The sequence below is a fragment of the Nicotiana tomentosiformis genome, chromosome 6 (genome assembly GCF_000390325.3).
Source record: "Nicotiana tomentosiformis chromosome 6, ASM39032v3, whole genome shotgun sequence".
Taxonomy (NCBI): Eukaryota; Viridiplantae; Streptophyta; class Magnoliopsida; order Solanales; family Solanaceae; genus Nicotiana; species Nicotiana tomentosiformis.
Window position 1 is genome coordinate 133,700,878 of NC_090817.1, and position 12,380 is coordinate 133,713,257.

Genomic DNA, 12,380 nt, shown 5'->3' on the forward strand with positions numbered 1-12,380 from the left:
AGCTTGCTAAGGCCAAACTAAAGGACGCTTTATTGCATCGTCTTTGATAACCTCACACACACATATTATCAACACGAGGCAAGAGATTATTTTTTCCAACACTTGCAAATCCAAAAATCATATTCATTCACGTGCTAGCCACCACTTCTCTCAAGAACAAAGTCCTTAGGTTTGTTAAGTCTTTGTTATTTTGTTCTTAATTTGTAATCCTACACTACTTTCAAGAAGTGTCTTTGTAGGACATATTTAAACCACTGCTTGATTTAGTTTCTTGACTAGAGTTAGTCAAGGTTTGTTGCTTTGTAATAAAGTTATTGCAAAGGGCTTACAATAGAGTTATTGTAAGGGGTGAGGGATTAAGAGCTTAATTCCTAGATTGCAATATGTTGTAATTTGAAGTTTGCTCGGTTTAGTGGAGTTAAAATCCTACTAGGGTAGGTCGTGGCTCTTAATCCCTTGAGCAAGGAGTTTTCCACGTAAATATCGTGTGTTCTTTATTTACTGCCGATTTACTGTGGAAACAGATAGAGGATACAGTTTGGTGGACTCCTAGTTTCTATCAAACACCAAAAGTACTTTTGAAAAAAATATTTTTTTAAAATAAACTGATTTTAAAAGCTTGCCCCACACTATTAGAGAGTATGAATTTCTGCCTCTCCCCACCATTATAGTTCACGTTTCACATGTGCATGTATTATTAGAAAAGAACATGTCCCATCACTTCATCCTATCCATATTATTTTTTAAAGTCGAATATCAATATCATGGATAACTAACGGAATCAATTAGTAGAATGAAGGGGGGGGAAAGGCTGGTCTGCAGTGTGCACTGATATACTTGTGCAATTCTCTCTGTGTTTTTTTTTCGTTTGGTTACGTTTATCATCTACTCTAAACCCAACTCCTATACAGCTATAATTGGCACTTTCATGTTCAGTTAATCAGAAACTCTGAATAATGATTCAAAAAGAATTTAGCTATGGAATGTTTATTTGGAGGAAAACAAAGAATTGATACTAATCTATCTCTTGTTAAAAACTTACAGGGAATCTTAAACCTCACCAGTGTTCGGTTTTCTGTTAAAATCTTGTCCTATGCCGTCCTTATCTCATGATTTATCCTGTGTTGTCTGGGTAAGACCTGAATATAATGTTCCCTGCATTTTCTGTAGCAAACTAATGCAGCGGTGTCAAACAGGAAGATTGGAAAACATGCACAGCACTAACTTTCGATACAAAGGCACGAATACATTCTATACATGGACAGTCCTAAAATGGTATATCCAAGATCCAATCCTAAACTGAACACACTGTTGGCTAACCTACTTTTGATATATACAATAGAACTACAGCCATCCTTTTTTACGATTATCTAATGTGACTTGAGCAAAAACTATCTAGCTTGGTTACCAGAGTCTTCACAGATGAACAAAAACTGGGGCAGTGATGCTATCCTTGGAAGATTGAGCAACAGATCCCCAACCGAGTCCTTTCTTGACATTGTTGGAGCTGGCTTACAACTGGAGAGATCATTTGATTCATTGTCTGACGTAGAAGGATCTTCTTCAACTTCTCTTCCAAACGGTGCTGTGGGAATGAAATTTAATTCATTCACTCTTTTTTCACCCGGCACAACAACACCACAGTTCTCGCCCTTTTGAGCTGTTGCGGGATCCTTTTGAAGGAGGCAGCACAGAGAATTGACCCTTGACATAAGAGATTTCTCATCTGATGCTGTCACATTTTGAGTGTCACTAAGCAAGGACTTGGAGATCTCTTCCAGGATCTCCAAGCTTTGCCGTTCATCACAGGCAAGGTTGATACCTTTAGATGTCTTCTGCTCTGATACACGTTGCTCAAGATGGCTCACCAAATCACTCATTGACACGGAGGGATTCTTTCCAGGCACTCTGAGTTGATTGAGGTTACTAAGCCCTTTCCGTTGCTCCACTTCCCTACTCTTAAGATCTTCAGTTGCCCCTGTATCAATAACGGCATATTAAATGTAAAGTTACAGCAACCCAAACCAAATCCAAGAAAAACGGCACACCAACTATAACATTATACATTCTGATAGCAATAAGAACCTAGTACTGATCACTTGAATTGACCATAGAGTTGTTGAGAACAATAAACCTCAACATAGGAAAACATGTCCACAGACCCAATTGTGCAATATGTTCATATTGCTCTTTTTGAACAGAGATTACCTCCTCATTGTGATTAGGTTGAAGTAACACACAACAGTACCAGCAAGATAGGACTATAATAAAAGCAAAGCAATGGGCAGCAAACTTCCTCTCCACCCCTTAAAAACGAAACTACAATCAATTTTCCACTCTGTCAGAAAGGTGGGAGGTGAGGGATGATGATCATCAACCAAGCTGCCCAAAAAAGAATAACTATAATGACGTCTTAAAAGACATTCTCAGTAGAGAACTCAACTTAATTTAATGCACTTCTCAAATAAATTGACATATTTACCTGAGCTTGGGGATGGCTTCTCTTGGTGAATACATTCCAAAGGTCTACCAACAGGATCTTGCTGACTTTTGGAGGAAGAACTACGAGCTCTTGAAGGTGAAGCGGCACTTTGCAAGTCGAGAAAATTTGGACTTCCCTCATCATTCAGATCAAATTCACGGCCAGTTACATGTGGGTCTTCAAATACACATATCCGGGACTCAAAATAAGGAGAATCTAATGTTATCTCTGCTTGTTGACTCAGGAAGTTAAGACGAGGATCACACTGCATAAGCTTTTCAAAATGTTTTCCTAACAAGCCTTGCGGACACTGTAAGTAATGTCGCCTGCAACCAAAGCAGATTTATAGTATTTTAAAGTCAAAACTGAACCACATTAAGACAAAGCAAAGAAATGCTAGAAATTCTGAACAGTCCAAAGCAGCCTACAACCAGCACTACCTGTAATTATAATACCTGCAATCACTGTGATACAATACAAAAGCTACTACAGGTGCAACATGGTACCAAAACCCTTCATTAATATTAATTGCAGGCTTTCATGTTAAATTCTTACTACAGATTAAACTGAAATTGGGAAACCTAGTTGAGCTTTTGAGACTCGAAACTGCATCTACTGAGACATTCCATTCGGTTGCTATATTTTTTTTTTGATGACCGAGAAATCCGTCTGGGGCCGATCCTTTGGACCAACCGCAGCCTTCGAAACTCGGTGGATAATGGGCCGCCCCTCTACCCTTCTCCACTTAAATACCAGGCTTTGCTTTGCATGGTGTGGGGGCTTGAACCTGTGACCTAAGACACAAATCCACCACCCTTTGCCACTTGAGCTATTGCTATATTGAAATGCTCTTCCAGTTAAGTTAGGCACCAAGGAGAACCATAAACCATTGTTCATCTAAATTGAGTCCACGAGCAACCCACTCTACCTAATCTTTCTACTATTGCCTCTCTCGCCTCTACAACGACACGTAATCCTGAATAGCAAGTTTCTGTCTCGCCTCTCCTAACCAAAAATGAACTCATAAAATGAACTAATCCTGGAAAAGATAAGAGTTTCTATGTGAATAATGTACTCTTCCCATCCTTTTATAAACCCCCATACCAAACCATTAGTCCAAATAAGGAAAATGCATGGCCTTGTCCATATCGATAGTTGTTACTTGCTAGAGGAACCTAATAAGGCCACAACTTATCATATGAATAAATAAATAAAATCCCTTCAATAGCCACAAAGTGACCAGACAATCAGATGTCCACAGAGATGTCAAGGTAACACGATAAAATTGGCAAACAACTAACCACGGTGTAATAGTGATTTATGAGGGGGAAAAAGGGAACTACAGGATAATAGTTATTAGACCTGTGTACGCTAGCCTGTCCTTCGGTAAAATCTGATGTTGCTTGCCAAAGAGTGTGCTTTCTGGGTTGCGGATTTGTCTCCCTAAAGAAAAGAGGTTGTCTTGCCAGCTGCAATACAAGGATCCATAACACCTCATCAACTAAGGTAACAAGCAGAGCAACATTGGAGCCTATTCTGCAAATGCAGTAAAGGAAATAACTCCACAAAGACAATAGCAAATTAAGATGCTAATTACCCCTTACCACTACATCCAAGGTTCCCGGCGCATCATCTGGGTAGTTTGCTTTCAAACCCATAATATCAGACCACTGGATCTCTATCTTATTCTTGAGACCACCATCAAGGACTTCCCAAACAAGTTTATGCTTGGCAAAGTAACATTTTGCGACCAAATCGCCTTCATATCTTGACTTATACTGTAGACACAACAAAATTCCATTCATTATTTGAACATTAAGACTGAGCATTATTTACAAATCATTTTCAAAAGCGAAACTAAGTATACCTCCCAGCTCCCAATTCTCAAAACTGAAGCAGGAAAGTTCGAGGCCTTGAGTTTTTCAGTCATTCCGGTGCTTCCTTTTTGCTCCTTCTTTCCATGACTTCCCACCTTGGAGGTGCTCCCCTGAGAAAGCCTCATCTGGATCAAATCCAGCAGTGAGGGGCTCTTTCTTAGCCGCAGACCTAACGGACTGGGCTCATCTAGAGGGCCGTCTTGCAATGGTGAAACTGGAAAACCACCACCTCCTACACCCAGTTGCTGCTGCAAAATATCCTTGATTCAAACCTCAGAGAAGATAATAATAGGCATAACTTCTCCGGTATCTCTCTAAGCAGTATCAAGGCATCAATAATGATAAGTCAACTTCCTATTCATGGATTTGGTAAATGATCATTCTCCTACAAATGTTTCTAAATTGGTTATTTATATTCCTTGCTTCAATTGATACCAAGCACTTCCATTTTGGAAAGTCCCAAATGTTTGATGCAATTCAATTAATAGTATTATCTATCCAATTTTCAATAATTCAAATACATTTAACAACTCAAATTTTAAATTTCCATGAGATGTTTTCAGTATAAAACTGACATTTTCAAACATTACTTTGAATCTTTTTTACACAACTAATACAACTAACATCATAAACTCGCCGTATAGTCAAACACAGAGCATATATTAGCAGATAATAACTGTAAGATGAGATGTTTTCACTATAAAACTAACATTTCAATCATTACTTTGACATTCGCTTACACAAGACCTAATATAATACAAAAATTCCAATTAACATCATAAACACCGTATGTAGTCAAACTCAGAGCATATGCTAGTAAATAACAAGATGCACAACGAACAAAAAACACAAATACCAGTATTATTGAGAATTAAAACAGCAAAAAGGCACAAAAGTTCTGCGGATCAGAAAGAAGCATCACTTTGAAAGTAAAACAGAAAATATTAATCAGCTCATATTTTGAGAATATGCAAAATATTCTATATTGTTTATAACTTCACGCTTGTGGAATCGAACAAACTGAAAGACAGAAAGAGAAAGGAGCTGACTTGCAGAGAGTAGTAGAGTTTGGATCGCTTGTTGAGTGGACAGAGTTCTTCATCCGAAGAGGTTTCAAGCTCCACTTCCCTCTTTACCGGCAACATTTTCCCCCTCTGCCACCGCAACTCCGGCGGCGTTTTGGCGATTTTCATCAATTGAGCCATAAAAAAAAGACAAAAAATTTCAGATTGAGTGAGTGCGACAAACACCAAAAATATCAGAGCCGTGCTGAGTCGACTTGGAAAATTCCAGTGAAAGTCACGCTTGATTTGAAAGAGAAATCAATGTTTGTTTTGGCTACTTCCTGACAATCAGCTCACTTTTTCTTTTATTTTGGTAACAATTATCATTTTAGTCCCTCAATTCTTAGTATATTTGATTTAGCCACTAAGATATTTGATTATACGGGAGTATTTTGCATTCAGTTAATTAAATTGTTTATTTTATGTCCCTTTCTAAATAATAATAAAATTAATTTTTATGTATTGTGCTACGTTTGTAAATTTACTTCATATTTCTAGAGATGATTAGAAAAATAGTTTAAATATTACAAGTTTCTTTTACAAAAGCATTGCGTCTATAGTTTACTTAATTGATAATTAAAGTGACGTTTGTCTGTGATTTGTGAAAACAGTTGAAACATTAAATATTAAATATAAATCTTAAAATGATTGTTTAAGTTTTTCCATATGCTTACGCGAATGTCATTAGGACTAAGATGAATATTAAATTAATTAAGGACCAGAAGTACAATTATTAAGCAGTGTAGAGTAAATTCCACGCACTCGAGCATCCTCTCACGTGCTGGAACCTTACGAAACCAGAGGAGGAAGGTGGGTAATTGGTAATTTCAAGGTGAGAAGTTAACTGAAGTCACGTGCTCCACGTGACACGTGGAGGAATCTGGCGGTTGAATTGACACGTAAGAGTTTGAATTGGATGCTACAAACAAAGGTGTTAATAGTCTGTTCGGCCGGTTATTTTATAAAATTTGTAACACATAAATTTTTTTTAGTTATTTTATTATCTATAATCAAAATTAAATTTTTAGAAATCATACCAATTATGTCGATTTTTTTCAATATCGGTACAGTTCGATTAATTTTTTGTATTTTTTAATATTATTTAAAAGTTACTAGTATAAGTAAAATACAATAATATACGTATTTTAATGTAATACTTAACAAAAGTCTCTAGACATTTTTACTATTTAAAGGACGATGAATTAAAAAAAATATAAAAAATGACCAGAGTATAGATCCATCAACTATTCTACAGCAGCGTAAAAGATACAAGCAAAGACAAAGAAAATATAAATTATACGAGTGGAAAGATATTAAGCAAGACGGACTCAAGAATAAAATCTATAAAAAATTAAATATTTGAAAATATAAATTTAAACTATACGAAAGAACATATTCAATACATTATAGTTTGTTATTCATAATCACTAGAATACCTTGTGTCTTGCTAGTGAATATGCTAAAAATAATTTAGTTTTAATAGGAGTAGTATAATACGTTTGGGAATCAGAATTTTGAGTTTAATTACATATTAGCTTGTAACCGTTTTCATAATTCCAAGGTCAAAGGTAAAATTTAATAATTTATTATTTTTAAACTTAATATATAAATATATTTTTTCTATATAATATTTTCGGTACAGTTTAATATTTTTTTGATTTATTTTAGTAGATAATATATCGGTACGATTATAAATTTATATAAAACTTATATTTTATTAAATAAAATTTAAAAACCATTTCGATATGTTTAATCGATTTTTAAATATTCATTCACATGTTTAGTGGATAATGTTTGGATATTGGTTATTTTGTCGTGTTATGGATAAAGGAATAAACACACGTGTCCGTACGTCCCATCTCTTAATTTTTTAACATTTCGGCGGCTTTAAAATCACGCGCTGTCTTTTTAGGACCAATCATGAGTGATTTTACACCTCAACAATTTCTTTGACCATACACAGTGTCCTTTTCCGGATAATAATTTTGAAGATCGAATAATTCGGATTCGGCTCGACTAATCCTGTTGATTTTTTTAATACAGCTCTTATATTATTGTCTAAGATATTTTAAAAATCATTCAGAATAGTAGAAAACATTTAATAGTGCTAGGTAGCATAGTTCAATTGTTCTTTATTCGGTTGCCCATCTAATTAATATCACTAATATGTACAGTAAAAGTAAATGTAAAAAATGAATAAATGATCTTTTATTATTACAATATCATGTATATTAAAATAAATTATATTTATCAAAACGATTAGATTTTTTAGTAGATTGGCAGACTTCTTGAATAATCTACTAATTTGATAAGCGTTGTTACAGCTGTATTAAATATTAAGCAAGCTTCTACTAATAATCCAACCTCTTTGCCATGGAAAGAAACTTTCCCTCCTCTCTTGGAACAGTTGGGAACGGATTGATACTATTCCGAAAGAGTCAATACCTATAACTTAATCCAATATGAAAATGCAATAAAATGACGTACAACTTGCATGTATGTTAATATATGACTGATGGGAAGGGGCGGATCATGGATTAATCCGCAGTTATGGGGAACCATGACATTCAATATAAATTTATCACCGTTCGTAAAGATTGTACGAGCGTTTATACTAATATCTAGCTATTTATTGAAGATATTTGCAAATACATATAGAGTTTTTGCCGAAATTTCTGAGTGTCCGTGACCCCTCAACTCATTATGTGCGTCCAGTGGCGTAGCTAAAAAAATTTTCAAGCGTGTTCAAATTTAAAAGAAGTGAAAAATATTGCGACAAAGGGTGTTCAATATGTGTTATATACCTCTACAATGTAATAATTTACCTATGTATACAGTGCAATTTTTCGACGAATAATGGTCAGTTATAACCATGTGGCTTCGCCATTGTGTGCGTCTGCTTCTGCTAATGGGCCAGCAAGTTAATAATGTAGAGATTTTTACACAAATAGCTTGTCATATTCATTGTTTAATTTTTTTAGCCATATGCATAGTTTATACATTGATTATATATAATTATACACATATAATACATAAAATTATGCATGTATAATATCTTCACCGGCTATTTTTAGTTTAAACAGTTTGGTGGACGATTATTTGGTTAATTCTTCAATAATGTAATGCTTTTAACACCAAAATGAGCACATTAATAACCTGTGGTGGACGCACATGGTGGCAAGCGGGTTCAACTGAACCCGCTTCATCAAAAAATAACACTGTGTATATGTATAAATTAAGATTAAAGCTGCATAAATTTTGTATAAATATTTTATTTGAACCCACTTGACAACTATTATTTTACGACTAAAATTATGTACTTTTAAGATTGAACCCGCTTGCACAAAATTCTGGGTCCGGCACGATTAACAACAAAGTTAGCTTATTTACTTTTCTAAAATTTGTAGTGGGTGGGGGTAATCCATCAATTGTGGCAGAGGCGAACCCTTGGGTAGGAGGCACCGGGCCCTGTTACTTCTGCAAATGTAAATATATATATATATATATATATATATATATATATATATATATATATACTTAAATAATATGTATATATTTTTATTGGTACCTTAAAATTTAAATCCTAGACAGCTGTATTGCTCGATTTAGGGGGGCAGAACTTGAATTTTAGTACGTTGTCTGTGTTCGAATCCGACACCATTATTTGCTCAAACTTTAATTCTACAACAATGTCTCCGCTACTTTAAATCCTCCCTCTGAATTATTGACAATTAAAGAGAATTGACCTTTCGGAATCCTTAGGATAGGATTGCAAGTTGCAACTTCTGAACTGCGTTTGCCGACCCCATCACAAATGTAGCAGTATTTAAATCGAAGTCTTCTTTTCGTATATACTTGCCTACTATTTTGTCTGTGTTGTGTAGAAAGAGCTTTGTTCCTTCACATTCACGGGCCGCCCAACCAACATAGGTTTATAAGCTCTGCAACAAAGAACTTTACAGGCCCAGCTCATAATATTACACATGTCTTTTCAGTTATCTGCTTCATTTCAGATGGTCGTGTAGGCTACGGATTCGAGCCCATAAAATTGGCCCAAAATGCTATCTATATAGAGTATTTGTGGCGGGGGGGCGCTAAGAGATTATTAAAATGTAAAAGTAGAGAACAGTTAGGTAGATTTGGGAATACATTCAGACAGGAGCCATTTATTGCATTATAGGTTAAGGTAAGAGTAAAGTCCACTTTACCTCTTAATCATTAAGTATTGGGAAACAATACCCCCTCACATTTTGAATGGGTTTTAAAATAAAGATTTTTTTTTTCTCTCTATCATTTCAAAGATGAAATATAATATTTTTCATCCAAACCAATACTTGAATTTCGTCTTTCATGCTTGTAAAAGTTAAGATTTTTCTATTATATTGAGGTTATATTGAGGCCATTGTTAAAAATTTTACAATAAAGAAAAAGAAATTACATACGAAATTCAAAAAATATGTTTAACGCACATTCACCGTGGATACTTTAGCATTTCATGAAGGGAAAAAGATATGTTGAGATTGTCAATTCTCTGACATATATTAGATGAAAGAATTGTTGCTATGAGTATTAATTTATTTATGTATTTTTTTTGTTTATTAAAATTATTATACTAATGCAATTATTAAACTTTACTTATTTTGAAAATATCTTTATTGAGCAGAAGTTATAGTTGATCATGTCATATTTGAAAATTTATTATGGAGGCGTTTTTACATTACATCATATCTTAAACTATGCAGGAAGAGGGCTAATAAAAAACTCCATAAATTATATAGACCCTAATTGTTTGTTAAAAAACTTGAATATTCTAAAAATTATCTATTCAAAAAAGAAAAAAAAATTATTTCACTGAAAAATTATTGTACAAGGGGGTTCCCTTTCTCATTCAAAACGTGAGGAGAATATTGTTTCCCAACCCTTAAATGTTAAGGGATAAAGTGGATTTGACTCATAAGGTAAATAAGCTTATTTGTTGTCTCATGACATTTATTAATTTGCCGTAAATACGTGCAGTAAAGTTTTACAATAAGCTAATATTGTAATTCGTCTCGTGAATACAATCGGCAATTGGAGGCAGAAGGTTGATGTGATCATGCGCAGTAGCTCCAGTTTTTCATTTTATACTGGTACCAGTAGTCGTACCCGCACGATGCGCGGTCAATATTAAAAAATATAAATTAAATTAAATAATAATCGGCTTGTTTGAACAAATTAGATCGTATTGCTTTAATAAATTTCAATTGTCATTTTATTTGTCAATTTAATATACCCAATAATAAAATCGCTATTAAATTAAAGGGACTTATATAGTCATTGAATAACTTTTTTATCCTATATTTCTTTTATTCTATTATTCAATGTTTAGTATTTTTACATTATTAATAGATATTTTTATTAGCATATTACTTTGTTTAATATTTTTGTCTGCTCGCTTTATTTTTGTAATATAAGAGAAGATATATATATTTTATCAATCTTGAAATATTTTTATTTTAAATTTTATTCTGTTGTTGTCAATAATATTATCTGAATTTTAATGAATAAAATCTCTATTAAATTAAAGAAACTTATATAGCCATCGAATAACTTTTTTGTTATGTATTTTTTTATTATATTATCCAATATTTAATATAATTGAATTGTTAATATAAATTTTTATTAGCATATTACTTTGTTTAATATATTTGTCTAATACTTTCTTTTTGTATATAATAGAAGATATATATTTTATTACTCTTGAAAAAATAATTTAATTTTAAATTTTATCATATTGTTCTCAATAATATTATCTGAATTTTAATGAATAAAATCTTAATTAAATTAAAGAGAGTTCTATAGTCATTGAATAACTTTATTGTTCTATATTTTTCTTTATTATATTATCCAATATTAGTATTATTGCATTTTTAATAAAAACTTTTTTTAGCATATTACTTTGTTTAATATTTTTGTCTACTAATATAATATAAGACCTATATTTTATTATTATTGAAATATATTTTTTATTTTATAATTTATCCTATTATTCTCAATAATATTATCTGAAGTTTAATAAATAAAATTTCTATTAAATTAATGAGACTTATATAGGCATCAAATAACTTTTTTGTTCTGTATTATTTTTATTATATTATCCAATATTTAGTATTATTGCATTGTTAATAGAAACTTTTATTAGCATATTACTTTATTTAAATTTTTGTATGCTATTTTTATTTTATAATATAATAGAAGATACATATATTTTTTTATTCTATTATTCTCAATAATGTTTTCTAAATAAATAATTTTTTTTATTTTTAAAAATAAAAACAAATATTATTAAAAAATAAAGAAATTTTAAATTGGCATTTTTTTATTTTTTTTATAATTTTAGTTTTTTATTTTAAAATAATTTTAAAAAACTTGAAACTACCCTCCAATTTGAATGGTCAATTTTATTTTTAATTTTTATTTTTTATTATAAAATAATTTGTTTTATTGTTTTATAAATATTTAAATTCAAAAATAATAATCAATAACTAATTATTAACTAAATAACTAATTATTAAGTACTTATACCGTGTGGCTTTTTTCTAAGCTGCCACTAGGCTTAAGGAGAGGGATTTTGTCATGAACCCAATTTTCCTCCGTAGGATGTTGTGACGACATCTAGTCTCTAAGACTAGGTAAGCCTAACACTTACTGATTAATAGCAAAATTTAACTAACAACTATGAATTTCGATAATGAAAATTTTTATATAAGCCAACAATCCCAAAACCTGTAGTACAAGTCATAAGCTCTACTGAGTTTGCTAGAAAAAAATCTCTAAATACAATTATTTCAGAATAGAAATAAACAGTACATGTAAAATATCAGAAGGTGACTCCGAGGCCTGCGTACGCGACAACTGGTTTACCTTGAGTCTCCACAACACAACCCGAACAACTGGCTATTGATCAACCAACTCCGA

The 12,380-nt window shown here is 32.4% G+C and overlaps 1 protein-coding gene across 2 annotated transcripts; it reads right to left on the bottom strand.

The window, feature by feature from the left end:
- Positions 1–1,201: 1,201 nt before the first annotated feature.
- On the bottom strand, positions 1,202–5,699 carry LOC104098979 (uncharacterized). 2 transcript variants are annotated; one of them, XM_009605834.4, is made up of 6 exons: positions 5,409–5,699; positions 4,350–4,607; positions 4,087–4,260; positions 3,845–3,951; positions 2,483–2,808; positions 1,202–1,978 (listed from the first exon to the last, which is right to left on the bottom strand). In XM_009605834.4, exons 1-6 carry the CDS (start codon positions 5,562–5,564, stop codon positions 1,392–1,394), a joined length of 1,608 nt encoding a protein of 535 aa, XP_009604129.1. In that variant the 5' UTR covers positions 5,565–5,699; the 3' UTR covers positions 1,202–1,391. The 2 variants fall into 2 exon arrangements, with proteins under 2 accessions (XP_009604129.1, XP_009604130.1); XM_009605835.4 differs by having other exon boundaries at positions 4,350–4,604; positions 5,409–5,692.
- Between the last annotated feature and the right edge of the window lie 6,681 nt (positions 5,700–12,380).